The sequence below is a fragment of the Dasypus novemcinctus genome, chromosome 2, assembly GCF_030445035.2.
Source record: "Dasypus novemcinctus isolate mDasNov1 chromosome 2, mDasNov1.1.hap2, whole genome shotgun sequence".
Lineage (NCBI taxonomy): Eukaryota > Metazoa > Chordata > Mammalia > Cingulata > Dasypodidae > Dasypus > Dasypus novemcinctus.
This window is the reverse complement of record NC_080674.1, coordinates 191,152,915-191,174,656: the sequence shown is the minus strand read 5'-3', so window position 1 is coordinate 191,174,656 and position 21,742 is coordinate 191,152,915. Positions and strand designations below refer to the sequence as shown.

At 52.2% G+C, this 21,742-nt stretch overlaps 1 protein-coding gene across 1 annotated transcript in view; it reads right to left on the bottom strand.

The window, feature by feature from the left end:
* Positions 1-21,742, bottom strand: part of ADAMTS2 (ADAM metallopeptidase with thrombospondin type 1 motif 2) — a 294,248-nt gene that overhangs the window by 198,046 nt on the left and 74,460 nt on the right. The window contains exon 3 of the mRNA XM_058283377.2: positions 22-181. Within this exon, the coding sequence (XP_058139360.1) occupies positions 22-181 (160 nt within the window). The remainder of the gene's footprint in view (positions 1-21; positions 182-21,742) is intronic.

Below are 21,742 nucleotides of genomic sequence, written 5' to 3'. Positions count from 1 at the left end.
ACCCACCCGCAGCAGCCTCACCTGTATCCAGGGCCTGGGGCCCCCCCAGGGCAGGGGGCCTGAGCGCGGGCGGCCGGCGGTACACGACGTGCACGCGGCCCTGCGCCTCCTCCTGTGCCGCCAGCCCCTTCTCCAGGGGCTCGATGAAGAACTCCTCCTCCTCCAGACGGATCAGACCGGCCTGCGGGGGGCAAAGAGGAGACGTTTCAAATTCCCAGCGCACGGCCGAGCGAGGAGAGCGTGAGCCCAAGGCCGCGAGGAAGGGTCCCGGGGGGTCACCCTCACTCATCGCCCTCCGCGGGTGCCTCCCACCCGGCCGGGGAGAACAACACACCACCTGGGTGCTCAGCTGGAACCTCGCCGCGTGGACAGGTGGCCTCCGAGGCACCCCCGTCTGCCCAGCGTCCCCACTTCCGGCCACAGAGGCCACACCGCCGTGCGTGGGGCCTGGTCCCAAGGCTCAAGGTGGTCCCTCCCCATTCCATGCCTCGGTTTCCTCACCCAGGAAGCATTCCTCCCTACATGGGCTTGCTGTGCAGACTGGCTGAAATAAAGGCCCAAACTCTGACTTCATGGGTCCAGCATCTGCAGAGCCCAGGGGCCCAGAACCCAAGGGGCTCCCCGTCCCCAAAGGGGTCCCGGCAGTGTGGCCAGGATCCCAGCCGTGGAAGCCCCCAGAAGGGGGAAGACGGTCTTCCCCAGGAAGGGGCCGGGTCCCGGGGTCCTACATGCCGTGTAGGAGTTCACCACGGGGAAGGGCATCCCCAGCCCGTGGAAAGTCACAGAGGCCGGGGCCACTGGCAGACGTCTCGACTGTCGGCACCTGAGACGCCTCCTCAAGCGCAAAGTCTGAGACCAAGGTCAAAAACTGGCAGCCGGGGACAGAGCCTGCCCACAGATAAGGCTCAGTTTGGCAGCATTTTTCAAGCGCAGGCTCTGTCTCCGACATCTCAAAGGGTGAGATTTGATGTTGAAATAACGGGCATGCAGCTTTCCCAGGGAAATGCCGGGCTCTGACCGACCGGTGGGTCGCACACCACCTGGCCGCGGTGGGCTGCAGTGGGTGGCTGTGTGTGTCCCGTCCCCCGCTCCCCTTATCTGTGGCAGCCCCCATATCCATGTCCATCACCTTCCCAGACTCTGCAGGCAATGGAACTGCCACCTCCCACCAAGGCCAGTCGCTGTCCTCCCTGTGGGAGACCCCTCCCCGGCTCCCCATTTCCATCATGTGAGGCTCTCAGCCTGCCACAGGCCCCCCCGTCCCAGCGCACACACTACACACGAGCTGCTGGGACAGGCCTGCCCCTCCAACACTGCCCTCTGTGCACCCTATGCTATTTCAACACTGGGCTCACACCCCACCCCCAGCCCAGTGCTTTCCGCTGCAGGCACATGGCTTTGCCCTCTCCTTAGCGATCCAGCCATCACTGCCCGGGCCAAATGCCCCATAGCTTTCCCAGTTCTCACACTTTTTTTTTTTTTTTCGGTCCCTTATGCATGTAAAACAAAACAGTCCAGCAGTCCAGGCACCAAGCCCCAACAGCCCCAGGCTGTGTCTGATTTGCAGATTGATTTCCCTTTGACCACACACTTATGGCTCACCCAGGGTTTTTTGGTGTTTTTTTTTTCCTTTTAAGCTCGAATTTGGTTTGCTCAAGGCTTCAGAATCATGAGATTCCACATAAATGACCCGATTTCCAGATTCTCTCATAAAATCTGAAGAGCTGGCATTTCCTATTTTCCTGTCCCACACTCCAGCTCGGCAGGCCTCGGGCAAGGCTCCCTCTTCGGTCGGAGCTGGGCTCTCTCCCGCCCCCCCACCCAGCCTGCCTCCTTGTATTTCCTGATGGGTCCCTGTTGGTGTCCGCTGGCAGGACTGACGCAGACGTGCAGAAACTGCTTTGTCAGAGGGCCCCCAAGGTAACTCCAAGGCCTCTGCCACATCGCCCCCCTGAGCAGGGAGGGTGGGCGGGGGGTCCCGGCTGTGCGCCTGCTCCCCGAGACCCCAGGCGCTCCCCCGATCCCTTGCTGTCCTGGGCCGGGGCTTTCCGAGGACGAGTCCAGTCGGTATTCCCGCAGAGCTTGCTGAGCACCTGCGGTCAGCGCCAAGTCCAGGGCCGCAGGCTGAAGATGCAGCCGGTGCCCTCGGGGAGTCGACATTCCGGCAGGTGACACAGGCAGGCCAAGGGGAAGGGGCAGCACCGGCAGCAAGTGGGGGCTGCTGGAGGGTCGGGCCGAGGCCACACGGAGCAGGGGCATCAGACCAGACTCAAGAAAGTGGCCAGAGAGAGTCACGGGCCAGACGGGTGACATCAGGGATGGAGTCCAGTGGGCAAGGACAAGGAGGGGCTGAAAAGGCAGAATCAACAGGCCTTACTCAGGGGGAGGGAGGGAGAGAGCGGGGTCAAGGAGGGCTCTGTGTGGCCGAAGAATGCCCCCAAAATATCCTCAGGTCCTAACGGAGCTGTTACCTTCTATGCAAAACCCTGGCAGACGTGCCGAAGCTAAGGGTTCTGAGACGGGAGGTGATCCTAAACGCAATCACAAGTGTCTCGAGAAGCGGGAGACACGGAGGAGGAGGTGATGGAAAGACAGATCACAGAGGGATCTGAAGGTGGTGGCCTTGACGATGGCGGCACGGTGGCCGTGAGCAAGGGATGCCGACAGACACCGGAAGCTTCTAGAGACGAGGAATGGAGTCTCCCTCTGTGAACACCTCAGCCTCAGCCCAGTGATACTGATTTCAGATGTCTGGCCTCCAGAACTGTGAGTTTATACATTTCTGCTTCTTACGCCCCCGCGTTTGTGGTCATCTGGTACGGCAGTCACAAGAAACTGATACAGGGTGGCGGTGGACGGTGGGATGGATGGGTTGGCCGCTCCCCACAGGGGCGGAGGAGGAGGGGCAGTGGCGGGCGGCTCAGGGGGCACTGTGGGTCTGCGGTGCCTTTATCTTTTTTAATTTATGTTTTTAAAGATATTTAGATTTCATAAATGTTACATAAAAAATACAGGGATTGCCACGTGCCCTGCTCCCCCCACCCCCACATTTTCCCACATAAGCAGCATCCTTCGTTAGTGTGGTACATTCACTGCAACTGATAAAAGCGTTCTGAGACCCTGCCACTAAGTATGGGTTAAAGTTTACCTTGTAGTTTACACTCCCTCCCACACCACTCTGTAGGCTGTGGGAAGATACGTAATGGCCTCTATCTGTCATTGCAAATTCAGGACAATTCCCAAGTCCTGAAAATCCCCTGAATTGCACCTGTTTTTCCCTCTCCCTGACCTCAGAACCTCCAGTGGCCGCAGCCTCCACATCAGTGTTGTAATTTCTTCCAATGAACTATGGACTGGAGTGGACTCACTGGCTTTCACTGTAGACTTGTGCTGTGGTGCCTCTGACTTCTGGGGAAGAGGCCCCCGAGGGGGCGGGGGAGGGCGGAGAACAGGCCTGGTGGCCCGGGGGCGGGGGGATGAGGTCACTGCGGCTGTGGGAATTGAGAAGAAAGGACCCCGCAGGGCGCCCCCACTTCTGACTCATCCCCAGGTCCCCCGGGCCCAGCCAGGCCTGGCGGGGAGTCAGCAAATGCCTGCAGGATGAGTGACTGAATGACTCTGTAGCAGCAGGGGACACGTCTTTTGGGGGAGACACGATGCGGGAAGGGAGGGAATCCTGGGCTGTCCCCTTGCACTGGCACGCAGGTGACAGTGTTTTAGGACAGCTAGGCTTACGTCCGGTATGCTGCCACTGCCACTCCGCGTTGGTGGTTTGGTGGAAGACGGGAGAGTCTCGAACGCCCTTGGAGGAAGTGTGGGAATTGGCAGCAGTGGTGACTGATCCGGGAAGAGTCTGGCTCTCTGGGTTCCCAGCCCCGTTTCTGTCTGCTGGGCTCCCTGGGTTTCCAACTATCTGGAAAATTGGGCTGGTTGTCCCTTCGCTGAGGGAAGTATATACATCCCAGGAAGCCCTTGGGAATCCAACCATGGGATCAAGCCAGCTGGCTTCCCAAACGAGGAAACTGAGGCCTAGAGAGAACTGAGAAAGGCCTGCCTGGGGATGCATGGGGACGAGGTCGCAGACCCCGGGCCCCTGTGGAAGGAGCCACCTCCCTGCGCCCCACCCCAGGGCCGGAATGGGCCTCTTGGAGCAATGAGGGCAGGGCACTGGGAATCAGGGCCCAGCTGGGGCTACCTGCTCTTCTCCAGAGGTCCTTGGATCCGGCTGGGGGTCAGCTATATCACAGGCCCGGGGCCCTGGAGAATTCCTGGAGGGACACAGTGACGTCCCCTAATCTTGAGGAATGCAAAGGGATGCAGAGCCCTGGGGGATATCTTTGAGGGACACAGAGTGACAATGAGGAGCAGCCCTCCCTGGCCTGAGAGACCCTCAGGGACAGTTTGGGGTCTCTATGCATGCCAGAAGTCGGGGTGTCCTCCTTGGCCGGCCTCCTGGTGGAAGGCTGCTGGGCTGACCCAAGGGAAGGCTCAGAACCACTCTGGGCCTGGCCATGGTCAGGAAGCCAGAGGTTACGCCAGATCCAGGGGCTGCCAGGTGGGGACCTCTCAAGGCACCCACTGGAAAAGGGCAGGCACACTAAAGGGCACTGAGCTAAATCAGGAGCCTGATGCCTGTTGACTCATGTTTTCAAGCAATTCCTCACACAACCAGAGGCACTGAATTGTCAGCAACCTCAAAGGGAAATATTAGACTCCTTGCCAGCACCAATCCATCACTGCTAGTAATTGTGGCCTGCACACATGCACTTCGCATCTACTAGCATGGGGGCACCCCCCGAGAGCAGAGGGAGACCACTGCCAAGACCAATGGCTGACTGCCCCAAGACCAATGGCTGATCACCCCAAGACCAATGGCTAGCCATCCCAAAACCAATGGCTGACTGCCCTGAAACCAAAGGGTGACTATCCCAAGACCAATGGCTGACAGCCCTAAGACCAATGACTGATCACCCCAAGACCAATGGCTGACCATCCCAAAACCAATGGCTGACCATCCCAAAACCAATGGCTGACCATCCCAAAACCAATGGCTGATCACTCCAAGACCAATGGCTGACCATCCCAAAACCAATGGCTGATCACCCCAAGACCAATGGCTGACCATCCCAAAACCAATGGCTGACTGCCCTGAAACCAAAGGGTGACCATCTCCAGACCAATGACTGACCGCCGCAAGACCAATGGCCAATCACCCCAAGACCAATGGCTGACCATCCCAAGACCAATCACTGACTGCTCTGAAACCAAAGGGTGACTATCCCAAGACCAATGGCTGACAGCCCCAAGATCAATGACTGATCACCCCAAGACCAATGGCTGACCATCCCAAAACCAATGGCTGACCATCCCAAAACCAATGGCTGATCACCCCAAGACCAATGGCTGACCATCCCAAAACCAATGGCTGATCACCCCAAGACCAATGGCTGACCATCCCAAAACCAATGGCTGATCACCCCAAGACCAATGGCTGACCATCCCAAAACCAGTGGCTGACTGCCCTGAAACCAAAGGGTGACATCCCAAGACCAATGGCTGACTGCCCCAAGACCAATGGCTGATCACTCCAAGACCAATGACTGATCACCCCAAGACCAATGGCTGACCGCCCCAAGACCAATGGCTGACCACCCCAAGACTAATGGTTGACTGCCCTGAAAACAAAGTGTGACCACATCAAGACCAATGGATGGCCACCCCAAGACCAGCAATATGCTCAGTGAGGGGTCCCTCACAAAGCAAGCAAGATTCGTTTGATAGCTTAATTTTCAAATTCTTTAGTATGCATCCCAGGTACCATCTGTCTTAAAAAGTTGCATATATATATGATTTTTCTTTGATTTTCCAGCTGCCAGTGGTAAGTTTATCTGCTTTCACCTATTAATTTTTAGTTTCCTCTCCCCACTAAATAAATACTAAGAAATCTCTGAAGCTCCTGGTCTGAAGGTGCTCCCAAGAGGGAATCTGCTGGGGCCCCATCCATCCATCCAGCCACATGTCTGTCCAGTCCTGGTGTCCTGCGAAGGGGCTGGCATCCCTGACCCCAGCTCTGTCCAAGACTCCTACCACTGCTCCTGAAGTCTGTGACTCTGTCCCCCCAACCACTCCACCAGACTCTCCCCTGTGGGCTGGAGGGAGACCTGAAATAAAGTTGCTGTTTCTCAGGTCTCTGCAAATTATAGGATGCCTGCCCTGCCTCTTCCTTCTTTCATGCCCTTTGCCTTTGCTGTTTTGGTCGAGGGTGAAGCAGTCACTAGAAATGGAAAATAAAAGAAAAACTGTGTAAGAACCCAGTGACCCCAGTCCAATCATGGCAAATGCCAATAAAGGGTCACCCTCCAACATGCCAGCACTCCTCAAAACTGCCACAGCCAGGAGGAGCCCAAGGAGACACGACAACTATGTAATTTGGGAATCTGGCTGGGATCCTGGAACAGGAAAAGGATATTAGGTAAAAACCAAGGAAATCTGAATAAACTATGGACTCCAGTGAACAATGATTGAGTTAATAATTAATTGATTCTAACAATTGGGCCAAACCAATGTAAGATTTAATAGTAGGGGAAACGGGTGGTGATGGGGTGGTGTATACGGGAATTCTGTATTATCTGCTCAGTTTTTCCATAAATCTAAAAACTGTTCTTAAAAAAAGTCTATGAATGAAAAGGAAATACCATTATCACATCTTAAAATTTTATGAGAATCCAAAGGCTTAATAAATTTTACTTGTCACTTAGAAGGTTAAAGTATTCCAAACACTGAAACGCTCTAAGTCAGAGTTTCATAGAAGCCTCAAGTCTGTGTGCTGTCCCCGTTCTGTGAAACGCCCCAGTTTTCTTCGTTCGTGGACGCCACGGGCTATGCCACGCCAGCAGGGTCCTGCAGAGAACGTGACGATGGGGACCAAGGTCTGTCATTCGACCTGGCAGCCTCCAGGACAGAGACTCAGGGTTTGTCAAGGTTGTAGTGGTGACAATCAAGAAGAGAAGAAAGAGAAGGAAAAAAAAAAAAACTGGTCCAAAAAAAGAGGGATACAGGCTGTGATGGAGGAGAGGCCAGCACGGGTCCACGTCAGCTCAGTGCTCCCTCCAAACTCAATCTGGCTCCCAGACACATGCACACCCAGCATCCCGTAAACACACACGCACACCACACTCACCACACACGACACACAAAGTATACACCCCACACACCATGCACACACCACACACAACACACAACACACACACACCACACCTATGCCACAGAGAAGCGCACACCACATACACACCCACCACACATACCACAGACACGAACCCCACAGGTATTGGCTGAGGGGCACATGTGTGCGCTAAGATTTCCATCTGGTAAGATTTCCACTCCTGGAACTCTTTTGACTGTGAGAGAACTCCCCCTTCTCCTCTTCTTCCTTTTGGTAATGAACCAGGAGAGTCGGTTGGGACCAGGGCAATGAACCGCATTCCCAGCCTCCCCTCAGCCATGGGGACTGCGCTCGGTCTAATGAGGCGTGTGGCACAGGCGGTGCCTGCACCCTCTGGAGCACCCTTTGGCCGGGTGCTCTCCTCCCCTCAGCTGCCTGGGAGCAGGAAGAGCATGGCAACCTGGAAAGCCCTATGGGGAGAGGGCCAGACCCCGCGCTGCTCCTCAGTCACAGGCGTGAGAGAGGCAGCTCCATCGGAGCCACCCCGTCCTGACCAGAACGAGCTCCCTGAAAGGTCGACCTCAGAGAGGAAGTGTTAGCATCTTGGTTTTCCACTGCCCTGCCCTCGGCAGCAGGGAGCTGGCCGCCGCGGGGTCAGGCGCCGGGCCTGTGCCCTGCGTCTCGGGCGGCTCCTGCTCGTGGCCTGCGCCTCCCCCGCGGCGTCCCCTGCGGGAGCCCGTCTGTGGGGAGCCCTGCGGGCGCACCTCTGCCTCCCGCTCTCGCTGCCGTCTGGGGCAGGGTCCTCACTCTGTCACACCCTCCCTCCTCATCTTGGGGAGCCGCCCCTCCCCTGGTGTGCAGTCCAGGGCTGCAGGGGCCAGAGCCGGGCGAGCTGTGCCTGAGAGCTTCAGAGCTCGGACAGGTTTGCCCTCCTGGTCCTGCCCTCTGCATGCCTGAGCTGGCCAGAGCCCGTTTCCAAGACTCGCAACCAAGGAACCCCGACAGACACGCCCTGCCTGGTGCCAACTGGGGGTGCCAAGGAAAGTTGGACCCCCACACGGAAGGGTAGAAGGGGTGGAGAGGCAGGCAGCAGAGGGCTGGGGGGAGCCAAGCCAGGAGACCTGGCTTCAAATCCGGATCTCGGGTCAGCACGGTCCCCTCCCCAGCCCTCGATTTCCTCGTTTGCAAAGCGAGGACTTGGGCCAGGTGCTCTGGGAATTGGGTGCCGGTTTATCGCCGCATACTCTTAAGAGGACCAAGAAGAGTTCCAGGAGAAAGATTCAGAACAAACTAGAAACCAGAAGACCGCACCTCTGCTGGGTGGCCTTTGCCTGCGCGAAGAAGACCAAGCCCCGTTCCTGGCACGGAAGGGCTTGCGAAGGGCCAGGGCTGTGGACCGCCCCCCATCCCCATGCTCCCAGGGCCTCCCCCACCTGCCCCTGGGCTGCGCTGGCACCTCGGTGCCTGGGCCACCGCCCTTGTCTCAAGCGTCTCCAGCCCCCACGCTTCATTCATTCCCAAGGGGCTTGGTGACACCCGTGAGGGCCTAGGGTTGAGTCCCTACTGCCATAGGGTTTCCACCAGGGGCTTTCAAACACAGCGTACATTCTCACTCCCCTAAAATATTGTAAGGCAGGTGGCTCCATTTACAGGGAAATCTAAGATGCAAAGAAATGGAACGACTAGCTCAGATTTCCCAGCAGGTCAGGAAACACCGCCCTGCGCCCCCCAGAACGGCCCTCCTAGAGGAAGGAGTGTAGGCTGCGTGGAAGCGGGGAGTCACCAACTTCCGGGTTCTGCTCACTGCCTTCCTGATTTTTCCCATACCCCATTTTATTAAATTCTAGCAAGAGACTGCAGAATGTGAAGACTCTGAGACCGAATTCTGATCCCTCCATGTTATAAAGAAGACATTTCTAAGTTTTAGAGAGGCATTAAAGAACTATTTGCCCCAAACGGAGACTCTCCTTGACTAATCAGAAAGTTTAAAACAGAATGGAAAAGGAAAGAACTTTCTCTTTATTTGATATAATTCGAATATCATGTAAGTCACCACCATGGAAAGTGTACAATTCCATGGTTTTTAGTATATTCACAGAGTTGTGCAACCATTGCCACAAGCAGCTTTAGAGCATTTTCTTCACTGCAAAAAGAAACCCTATATTCTTTAGCTATCCGGCCCCCCTTCTCCCCAACTCCTCCTCCCCCATCCCCACCAAGACCCAGGCAACCACTACTCTAGTTTCTCTATATATAGTTTTGCCCATTCTGGAAATTTAATATAAATGGAATTATAAAATACGTGGCTGTTTGTGACTAATCGCTTTCACTTAGCATAGTATTTTCAAGATCATCCATACTCTAGCATACATCAGGACTTTTTATGGCTGGACTTTACTCCTTTTTATGGCAGAATAATATTCCATTGTATGGGTTGATCACATTTTTATTTATCCAATGATCAGCTGATAGACACTTGGGCTGTTTCTACTTATGAGCCATTATGAATAATCCTGCTATAATAATGGTTATAATGATGCTATAATATTTGCATACAAGTTTTTGGGTGGACACGTGTTTACATTTCTCTTGGGTATATAGCTAAGAGTGAAGTTGCTGGGTTATATGGTAAGTGCTTAATCTTTTGAGGAACTACCTGACCGTTTTACAAAGCTACTGTACTATTTCACATTCCTACCAGCAATGTATAAGGATTCCACTTTGTCCTCATCCTCAACTGGCACTTATTATTATCTGTCTTATTGATATTAGCCATCCTAGTCGGTGCAAGCAGTATCTCACTATTGTTTTGATTTGCATTTCCTGATGGCTAATCAAGTGGAGCATCTTTTCATGCACTTATTGACCCATTTGTATATCATCTTGGGAGAAAGAGCTACTCAGATCCTTTGCCTATTTTTAAAATAGAGTTATTTGTCTTTTTATTATTGAGTTGTAGGAATTCTTTATATATTCTCTGGATACAAGATCCTAATCAGATCTAGGATTTTTTAAAAATTTTCTTCCATTCTGCAGATTATCTTTTCACTTTCACAACAGTATCCATTGGAACAGAAAGGTTTTTCATTTTGGTGACGTACAACTTATCCATTTTTCTTTTGTTGTTTGTGTTTTTTATGACATAGTTAAGATACCTAATCCAAGGTCATGGAGATTTGTGCCTATACTTTCTTCTAAGTTACAGTTTTAGCTCTTCTATTCAGGGTTTTGATACATTTTGAGTTCATTTTTAGGTATGGTCATGAAGTGAGAGTCCACCTTCATTCTTTTGCATGTGGCTATCCAGTTGACCCAGTACCATTTATTGAAAAGATAATTCTTTCCCCATTGAATTATCTTGGCATCCTTGTCAAAATTCACTTGACCAGGGGAGTGGGTGTAGCTCAGTGGTTGAGCACCTGCTTCACATGCACAGATCCTGGGTTCAATCCCCAGTACCTCCTAAAAAAGAAAAAATCAACTGACCTTAATGATAGTAACATGACAATGTAAATTTATAATCGTAATTAATGTCACTGAATTGTATACTTAAAAATGGTTAAAATGAAAATTTTATGCCGTGTGTGTGTGTATCCACAATAAAACTACCCCAAAAATCAACTGACCATAAATGTGAAGGCTTATTTTTGAACTCTCAATTCTATCCCACTGATCTATATGTCGATCTTATGCCAGTACCACATAATCTTGATTACTGTAGCTTTGGTAGTTAAGTTTGGAAACTGAATGTTAGTCCTCCAAGTTTTTCTTCTTTCTCACTTAGTTTTGGCTATTCTGGGTCCCTTAAATTTCCTTATGAATTTTAGGACCAGCTTGTCAATTTCTATGCAGAAGACAGTTAGGAAGTGGCAGGTGTGTGGAGGGGCTGTGCCCCACCCCTGCAGCTCCAGCCTCTTCTCAGCTCCACTTTGTATCATACTCCACCAATTCTTCATCTGCTATTTTCATGCAGCTCAGACTCGATTTCAAAATTGAGTCCCCACAAATGGGGAAGAATCTCTGGTTGAGAGTATCAGAATTCACTGCTGCGTCTGTTTTTACCGTAATAATTACGTTTACAAAATAGACTTCACTTACCATATATTCTGGAAGAGAAAACTATGTAATGTGACAAAAAGTAATGATTGGACTTTAGTAAGTCAGGACAAAAATGGGCAAACAAGCCAACAAAAATGAAAGAAAGGGTAGAGGAGGGAGGAAAGAAGAAGTTTAATTGCATTAATTTCGTAATCTTCCATAAAAGCAAAAACAGTTTCTGATGTTGATAAATATAAGTTTTAGAATACTATTTAAAGTTACACATGCAATAACCAGTAAAACTATTAATAATATATACCGTCCAAATTACTAGAGCTAGAAGGAGGCAGACCATAGAGTAAATATGGAAAACTAGAAAAACAGCTTGAAAGCATAAAAACAGAAAACATAAATAAGATGTCAGAGCTCAGAACAAAGGTAACTGTTGTAACAATAAATGTAAATGGTCAGATTTTTAAAAAAAATCTCTATACCCTCCAAAAATGTTTTGCAATATTTATAAATTTATGCTAGGCCAAAAGAGTTTTATAGGTAAGATTTATTTACCACTTAAAGAACAAATATGTCCAGACATATATTGCCTGAAGAAGGCAGGGCAAGCTGCAGAATGATCCCCTTATGAAAAATCATATATATCTTTGTGTCTAACAGCAGCCTACAATTAAGAGACTAGACTCCAGAGTCACTTGGCTGGCTACACCACTGTCTACCTGGGTGGGCTCTCTAGACTTCAGTGTAAAACAAGGGTAAGAGTGTTTACAAGATTGCTGTTTTCTAAGAGATACCGTATGTAGAGCACTTGGCACAGTGCTTGATAAATTAGGCTGCTATTATCATTATCATTTTTTAAATTCAAACTTAAAAAAAATAAAATAAGAGACGAAAGGCAGCTCAGCAAGTTATAGAAGCATTTACTCCAAAAAACAGTTCTGTCCAGGCACTTTTATCTCATCTAATGCCCAAAACAAAATCAATTGTTCCTTCAGTGTCCAGAAAGACATACAGATGAGCACAGATTAGTTAAATGACACAATCAAGGTCTCCTTGTTAACGAAGAAAGCGAAGAAGAGGAAAAAAAAAAACTCACTTAATCATATTCTATCTCAAAATCAAACCCCATATTCCTTTTATACTTTTAGCATTATTGTAGTTCCTCCTTTGCTTTTGCTACAAAAATATCACTATCACTATTCTTTATCATGAAATAAGAGTTGGTCTGGGAATATGTGTTTAAAAAAATAAACAGTGCTAAGCTTGGAAGTGAGATTTGCTTTTGTGTTACCTCTCTGGAAATCTTTACAAAAGACATTTATCAAAACGGACAATTTCTTTGAAGAGAGGGTCATGGAAGAGGAGCAAGGGAGAGAAAGACGGGAGAAAAATGGGATAAATAAGATGTCGACAAGAGGGCTTCTCGGGGCCTGTGTTCTGAGCTGGTCAGTCAGCCCTCCTGTGCCATTGGCCAGCGCGGGGTGAGTCCCGGGGGGTGGCTGAAGTAGCCTGGGGAAGTCTGCCATGTCCAGCCCTCGGCCCCCTGCAGGCTGTCTCCCTTCCCAAGGGCCCCTGGCTGCGCCTGCACCAGGGAGGGCGCTCAGGAAATGGGCGCAACGACAGGCCCGCTCATCCATCACGGGAACTGACACGCATCCCTGCCAGATGCTCCTCCTGACATTTCCCAGGTCTCGCTCAGCACAAAGACAGCGTCGGAGAATGTCCCCAGTCGCAAATTAACATTCACATAAATAACAGGGCACTCTCCACTCAGAAAAGAAAAATGACTCTTGCTGCAGGAACATTTGCCAGGATATCAAAAAGTGGCATTTTCCTTTCTGGGCTCCCACTTCTCACCAGCTGGACCACAGCAGACTGTGGCCTTGAGCCGTGCGGTAGAGGAGAGCTCGCAGACGAAGGTCTAAGTTCTTCGTCTGAGGTCCTGCCTGCAGACTCTTCCCTGGAACGGCAACGGGCCGCAGCAGCACACAACCCAGCGGGAAGCCAACTCCTTGGGCGCAGGCTCCCCCCCGCCAGCCTCCCTCCTGCCCTAAGGGTCTGGACGTGTTGCATTTCCTTCTCCCCTTTGACGCTGGTCCTGGAGGCCGGCATGTCTGAGCCCCACCACCCCCAGCCTGGGCCAGACAGAACACGCACAGCTGGGCCAGGGGGCTGGGGTGGTGGGAGCCATTGTCGAGGAGCAGTGATGGAAAGTGTATTATTTGGGGTGCTAAGGAAGATTACAAGGGTGCTAAATCCCCCCCATAAGCAACACCACGATGGCAGGGACCTTGAAGCCAGCGCCGTCCCATTCACAAGCAGCCACAGAGCTCAAGACCTGCAAACACTCCATCCACACCCGTGTCCGACTCTCCCCAGGAAACGTGTCCTGGTGAGAAGACAGAGCCTTCTGAGTCCTACCCTAGAAGCTAAGGGCCTGGTAACCCCAGGACCACTGCTTAGCATTCACTACAGGCTCACTGCAGCACTGCCTGCTCAGACGCTGCAAGAGGAAACTGCTAATGCATCCACTCACAAGACCCCAGCGCCAGACTCGTCCTCAAGGATGTATCAGACCATCCGCACAGAGAATCAGAACCAGCCGAGGCCGGGCTGCCGGGTGGTCCCTGAGCCAGAACGACAAAGCTGAGCCGGGCTGCCTGCTCAGGGCACGTTCCTCGATGGCGGTGGGAAGGGGTTCTTAGCAGGTTCCTGCCTGGACCACTCCCCACTGGGCCAGAAATCAGGCAGGTTGACAGGCTGGGACTCCGGCAAAGCCTGAGCATGCCTGGGGCTGACCACAAGGGACTCCTGCCGCCCTCTCCTTGTGAAGGGAAGACTCTTGCTCCTGGGACACACAGCAGGGAACTGGGGTGGGCCCTCCTGCAAGGGTGGACTCTACCTTCCACCCAGTCCAGCGCTTCTCTGCAGCACCTGGGGATCAGCAGGAGCCCATGCTCGGGTGCTGGCTCCAAGCCAGTGGCCTCTACCCGTGAAGAGAGGCTGGCTCTGCTCGCAGGGGCCGGCTAGGAGGCCCACACCCCATAGTGCCCTGGCGTTCTCTGGGCAACCCTGAGTCTGCACCGATGCTGCTTCTGGAAGACGAGGGAGGTGATCCTAGATAGGCAGTAGCCGTTTCAGGACAGGGCAGCTTGCAGGGAGCCCTGGTCCAGGGGCACGAGGCGCAGTGCTTGCTCCCCCTCCTGCACGGGATCCTCCAAGATCTCCAGGTGGTCAGAGGCGGAGACACTGTCCTTGAGGGCTCACACCGTCCAGGGGCCTGGTTAGGGGATGAAAGTCTAATGAGGGGACAACCAGCCCCCCCACACACACACCTCACTGCAGGAAGCCTCTGCTGCCTCGCCCTCAACCTGGACTCCCCTTAAGGTGTGTCTGGCCAGGGTGGGAGCAGGGCGGTGGGCGTCACCTCAGGGCTGCTGGGCCACATTCATGCAGGGTGGGAAGATGCACTGGGTCAACAGAGGGGCCACGGCTGCCTAATGAGCAGCCCCTCAGAGGCAGGGGCAGGCACCTCAGCCCCAAAGGAGAAATCCCTGCCCCTCCACCATGGAGCAGGGGTCAGCCATTCCTCTCCCAAAGCCTCAGTTTCCCCGGAGGTGGAATGAGGTGGCAAGAGGGTGACAGTGAGTCTCAGGGGGCACGTGTCCTCCGTGCCGTCGTGTCCCCGGGACGCCCAGGTCTGGACGTTTTCCCAGCCAGCGCACTCTCTGTCCCCTGGACCTCGAGCCCCTCTCGGGCATCTCAGGTTTCGTGCACAGAGAGCCTGGCGCCCTGCCCAGCGATGGTTTCCCCCACGGCCGGCTTTCCTGCTCGGAGCTCTGCAGCCACCGTATCCAGGGCAGGCTGACTGCCATCCGGCCGCTGCCCGCCTGCCCAGCTGCCGCTCCAGGGCAGCTCTGCCAGAGCCCTCGGCCACTTGCTGCCCTTTCCTGTCCAGACTCCCCAAGAGGAAAATCAGGCCACGCCATCCGATGAAGGTCCTCCTCTGGTTGATTTCGTGGGAAGGGACAGGGCTAGAAAAGCCAGGTTCTCGGGGCTGAGGAGGCGCAGCCTGTCGAGCCCTGAACCAGATGAGGGTCTCCCTGGGTGACCTTGGCTCTGTGGCCTGGCCGGGAGCCAGGGTGGGGCCCACAGGGCCCCTGGGTCCCCCAGAGGGATGGGGCCGGGAGCAGGAGGGATGGCATCTGAGCAGCAAGGCGGGCGACGACAGAAGCCACTGCCTCTGGCACACAGGAGGCTCGGGCAGGCCCACCATCACGGAGCGCTGCTCAGGGGCTCGGGCAAGGAGGAAACTTGGGGCCAGGCACTGCCTGCGTTTGCCAGGGCTGCTACAAACGACCACAGACTAGCTGGCATAAATAACAGAAATGTACTGTCTCATAGTTCTGGAGGCTAAACGTCCCGAACCCAGATGTCAATAGGACTGTGCTAGTTCTTTTTTTTTTCATAAGTGGGGGGAGACTGGAATTTTTATTTGCCTTCTAGAGCACAAGGAAAAATGACAAGAAGTGTTCATTACAAACAAATGTTGGAAATCTCAATTTTTTATGTGCTTCATCGGGCCGTACACTAAACAATCTTTTTTTATCATGTTCCTCCTTAATGGGAAGAATTCATTCCACAGCCCTCCCTCCCGGCTTCTGGTAGGTGCCTGGTCATCCACGGCATTCCTTGGCTGGTGGCGGCATAACTCAACCTCTGCCTCTGTTACGTGTCTGCCTCTCGGTCTGTGCCCAAATTTCCTCTCCTTAAATGGGCTCTAGTCATATCGGATTAGAACCTACTCTGATCCTGTTTGACCTCATTTTACTAACCCCATCTTCAAAGACCCTATTTCCAAATAAGGACCAAGGGTTAGGGCTTGAACAATTTTTTTGTGTGGGAGTTAGGGGACCGACGTAATTCAATCCATACCAGGTGCCCAGTGGGCTGGGGCCACCAGGTACAATACGGGAAGGCAATGTCAGAGCCCCAGAGTTCTTCAAGGAGATGTCTGATACTCCACCCCCTACAGCCTACCCATACAGGGGTCCTGGGTCATGGCACACAGCCAAGTCGAGGCCCTCAGAGCCTCCACTGGACACTGGTGCAGGTGCATACTGGCAACTCCAGGCCAGTGACAGACCTCACACACTCAGGCTTCCCCAGGAGCAGACGGCGGTCACGAGCAGCTCTCACTGCACCACACTGCCCCCCTCCTTCAGGGCTAGCTCACTTGAATGCCCCCTCCTCGGTGAGAGCTTTCCTCACCGCCCCATATAAAACTGCACCCAACAGGACAGAAGGCACTCTCCATGGCCAAATCTGGGACAATTTTAGGGGAAAAAAAAAAGACAGCAATGGACAACAACCCATAGAACTAAACAAATATCCACAAGCCCATACTGCTATCAGTGAAGACTTAATTAATAAATAAATGGGGGAGAAGTGCTTTCTCACAGTGGAATTCCGATTATAAAAGTAGAAGAAAGGATGGAAACAAGCAAATGCCACTGTCAAGGTGGGTGCAGATAAGAATCCTGGAAGGATGCTAAAATTAGCAGGCAAAAGTATGATGGCAAACAGAACGTCTGCATAATCTCAAAGTATCTCTCCATGCGATACTTATTAACTACAAAGGGAAAAATAGTAACTTTATGGAATCCCAGAAGACAAGACAATGTGGGATCACATAGCCCCTGAGAAGATGCTCTGAGAAGGGGAGCGTGGCTTCAGTGGTATTTCTTGCACTGAAAAAAAGGCATAAACTCAACCCAACATGAGGAAACCTCAGGCAAACTCAAATGGAAGTACATTCTACAAAATAATTTGACCTGTCCTCTTCAAAAGGGTCAAGGTCACAGATGGAGCAACTGTCACAGACTGAGGAAGAGTAGAGACCAGGCCACACAATGCAATGTGGGACAGTGGACGGGATCCTGGACCAGGCAAAGGACCTTAGTGGGAAAACTAGAAAATGTCACATACAGTCTGAAGATTACGTCTTGTTAATTTCTTGGTTTCACTCATTGTTCTGTGGTGATGTAAGATGCTATCGTTAGGGGAAGTGGGTGAAGACTATCTCAGTAAGCTCGGGCTGCTACGACAAATACCACATAGTGGTTAGCCTGAGCATCCGGAATTTATTGGCTCACTGTTTGGAGGCTAGAGTCCAAGATCAAGATGTCGGCAAGGTCACACTTTCCCATGGGGGTCGGTAGTGTTTTGTGATGAGTCTTCTGTCACATGGCAGTCTCTTCTCTCCTCTCTGGATCCTTTCAGTTTCTGGTTTCTACTGACAATGTCCATCCTCTCTTTATAAGGTCTCCAGTTGTACAGACTTAGGTCCACCCTGGTTCAATTTAGGCCTACCTTGACAAATAATATAATCTTCAAATGGTCCTATTTGCACACCCACAGGGACATGGCTTAAACCTTGAACATGTCTTTTATAATTCAATCCCCAAGAGTGGGCTTACAGGAAGCCTCTATGTTATTATTTTACAACTTCACTGTCAGCCTCAAATGATTTCAAAATAAAAAGTTTAAAAACTATAAAAATGAGATTGCACCTCTGGCCCCTCAAGGTTCCCTCCGGGCAGCTTCATAGCTCATCATTGACTTGTCACAACCTGTCTTATTTTGCCACAGGGCTGCCAATGTAATATATCAGAAATATGTTGGCTTTTATAATGAGAATTTTATTAGGAGAAAGTCTTAAAGTTCCAAAGCTGTGAAAATGTCCAAATCAAGTCATTATCAGAGATGCTTCTTTCTCACCAAAGGTCAGCTGCTGCCACATGGTGAGGCAAGATGGCGGGTCTGCCAGTCCCTCTCTACTTTCTCCTGGAGTTCAGCTGTGGACAGTCAGGCATCTGTCCCTGGACTTTGTCTCCTTGAGCTTCTTGGGGATTCTCTGTCTTTCTGCAGCTGTGAGAGAACCTGGAGTTGTCTCTCATGGTTGGGTCAAAACGGCAGTGCTCCTTTTTCTGTGTGTGTGCCTCACTCTCTGTATTCTCTAAGTTTATATAAGACCCAGCAAGAGGGTGGAGATCCAACCTGAGTCACACCTCACTGACACAGTCTAATCAAAAGCCCTAAAGTGATCTAATCAAAGGTCCCTTTACTGAATTTAATGTAATCAAAGGGCCACACACACAGAGGAATGGATTAGTTAAAAAACATAATATTTTGTGGGATTTACCAAATTCAAACTCTCACACTACCTGACCAGTCACATACCTGTGTGGTCCATGTTGCATGCCTCTCCCGGAGTGGGGGCACCTCATCACGGCAGCCCTGGGAAACTAAGATGGGGCCCCATGCTTGAACTGTACCCAGGTACTAGACCTCTAGTCTATGTGGTGGGTCCACCAGATGCTCCAAGGAGCTCCAGGGTTGGAGCCCTTGAGGTCGTCCAGGGTCCTGGGCTAGTGCCCAGGAGAATGCTGGCTGGTTCATGGAACTGAGTGAGCAGAGCTACCCAAATGGTGCTGACACACTGATTTGGGGGGCTCACACTCACATCAGATGCAGAATGAGTTCAGAACTGTGATGGTTAGGCTAATGTGTCATCTCGGCCAAGCAGTTGTGCCAGCTGTTTGGTCAAGCGAGCACTGGGCTAACTGTAATACAAGGGCATTTATGGACTTCAGTCACCATTGACTACTGCAGTGGTAAATCACAGATAGCTGATTACAACTATATCAATCAGGGAGATTGCCATCAGCAATGAGTGATGCTTTGTCCAATCAGTTGAATGCCTTAAAAGGGGAAGTGATTCCAGCATTGAGTGAGAATTTCCCAGCTCGTCTTTGGACAGCCAGCATCTCCCAGAACTCATCAAGAACCTTCACTGGACTTTCAGCAGTCCCTGGTTGCAGCCTGCCTGCGGAACCTGGACTTGTGCATCCCCCCGGTCACGTGAGAGACTCTTATAAAATTGCATACTATTGACAGATATTTCTTGCTGATTCTGCTTCCCTAGAGAACCCTGACTAATGGAAGGACCCTGGGCTATTGGTCCTTGAGCCAGAGCCATACCTGGGGGCCTGGGTGTCAGCCCAGGGGAGATGGGGGGTGACAGCAGGTGTCCTTGGCGCCATGCATCCCTCACAGGCACCCAGGTCAGTGGCCCCCCCACCTCGCAGGCTCCACGCCCACTGCAGGCTCTCCCCCCAGAACTGGTTTGCACCCGCCCCTTTGAGGACCTGCAAAGTCATCACTCTACCCTTGTCCTCTGTTGCTGCCAGCCCATGTGGGGACACCATGCTCTCCCAGGCTGGTCTTCAGCTGGGCCTAACGAGGGACAGGCATCCCTTGCATGAGCAAGGCTGTGCCCACAGGTCCTGGCCTCTACTCCCTGCTGGCACTGCCATGACAGAGGCAGGGACTCACTCAACATGGAGAGTAATCCCACGCTAGGAACGCAGGGATCATGGCCCAAGGACTCAAGGAAAACGTGGCTGGAAAGGGCCTTGCCCACATTGATGCGATGGCAACCCCAGTGGCAGATTTACCAGGACCAGAAAGCGTGTGTCTGATCATTCCTATTCTCCTGAGTAGTCTGGGTAAGATCTGCATTAGAGGCTGCCGTCGACCAAGCATGAGTGGCAGCCTTTGAGAGCGCCATGGAAGACAACATATACAGGCAGCAGGATGGACAAAGGTGTGTCATGGAAAGTGCCAGAACCAGCATTCAACATTCAAGATTAGGGAGCTACAGAAGCAAGAGAATCTACGGAATTTCATTAGAAGCAAAAAGAGCCAAAGAGCTTGTAGCACAGGAAAAAATACAGGCATATGTCACCCTGGGAGACATAAATATGAAATGAGCCAGGAACAGCACATTGGATAATACAGACCATTAAAAGGAGATTCCTGGACCTGAGCAGGGAAAGATGGTAGCAGGACACAAAAAAGACTCTTCAGAAACGCATACTGGACAGTAAAAATGCAAGTCCCTCTTCTTTAGCCATTATGCTAAATCTTCATCAGGAATCACCAGACCCGGCCAGTGAGTTTCCTAAGACATTTTAAAATCACATTATTGATGGAGACAGGGTCCCTGAAAAAATGATGTGCCCGGGGGCACCTCACACCATGGGGCAGTCACCCTCCTGGGAACCTTCTAGAAGGAATATTAAATAGGCGCCTGAGGCAGGGTAGGGCTGGTGGGCTCCACTCGCCCAAGGCAATGCTCCATCTCTAGAATGTGCATCCAAAGCAGAACTACAAGACTGGTCCAGTCTGAGCACCCACTGCCACCCTTCTGCTCATGCATCTTGCTGTGGGCCAGCCTTGATCCCCAGTGCTGGAAAGCTTGCCTCTAACTCTAACTCCCTTCTGCTTAAGTGAGTCGCCAGCAGTTTCTGCTGGCTGCCATTGAAAGACAAGCCGACACTGTCCCACCCCTTGTCCCTGTTTCATGGAGAACGCCAGGAGCTCGCATGCCACCTCTGCTGGCAGGCCTCCTGGCCTGTGACACCCTCCCCCGGTGTGGGAACCGTCCGTCCTGCAGCCCCAGGCACCGTGACTTCACCCTGTGAAGGGGCCTGCGGCTTCTCGCTCCCAGCACCCGTGTAAGTGCTAACGGAGCCTCCTGGCTGGCAGGGAGGGAGACGCAGGAAGACAGTCTGGCTGCCCTGTCTTCTTCTCTCCCCAAAGGAGGGGCGCATTACTGTGTTGCTTCATCCCGACAGACTCACACTTCCCAAAAAAGTGCTCGTCCTCACCAAAGGGGCTGAGGCGCTATGCATTCCTCCTCAGTTAAGTCAGATTAATGAGCTGATTCACACGAGGAGCCTCTTAGCCTTACAAGCTCTGTTTACAAATCAGAAATTAGACCTGAGGCAAAAGCTGATCTCGCCCTACGAAGATAACTTCGTATGTGGCTCAGGGCCCTGGACGTGGGTATGCACAGGACCTTTCCGTTCCTTCACCATGGAGCGCAGCACGTCCCTGGCTGACAGAGCACAGGCCAGAACACGCAGCGGACATCACCTTCCATCGCCAGGGAACGGGACGCCCCGATGGCCTGACAGATCACAGCCCAGGAAAGGCAGCAGGATCTGCCCTCCCGATGGTCCTCTCTCCTTTTTCTTTTGAGATGTTGGTGCATCCACTCTCAGCCTTCCACTTAATGACTGTGAACCCCCAGCCGATTGTTTCCAACAGACGCCCCTTCCTTGCACAGGGAAGGAGACGTGTACAAGGCTGGAAGCTCAATCAGGGTTCTGCTTGCGGCCCCGGCAAGCCTATGCCTGGGGGTATGCGGTCAGCCTGCTCCAGGGGAGCTGAGTAGTCCTAGTGGGTCTCACCCAGCAGGGGTGACCTCAGGCAGGTGGCCGGTGAAGTTCGGGAATGGCGGCCTTCAGAGTCAACATTCTCAGAACCACGGGCTCTGGGAAGGCTAAGGGCTGCCCCAAGTCTTGGCCCTGTCCCAAGAGATACTGGCCCCGTCCCCACCAGCAGCGTGGCTGCAGGGCTTGACCACATCTCTAGGGTGGCCTCAGCACAGTTGCTTCCAAC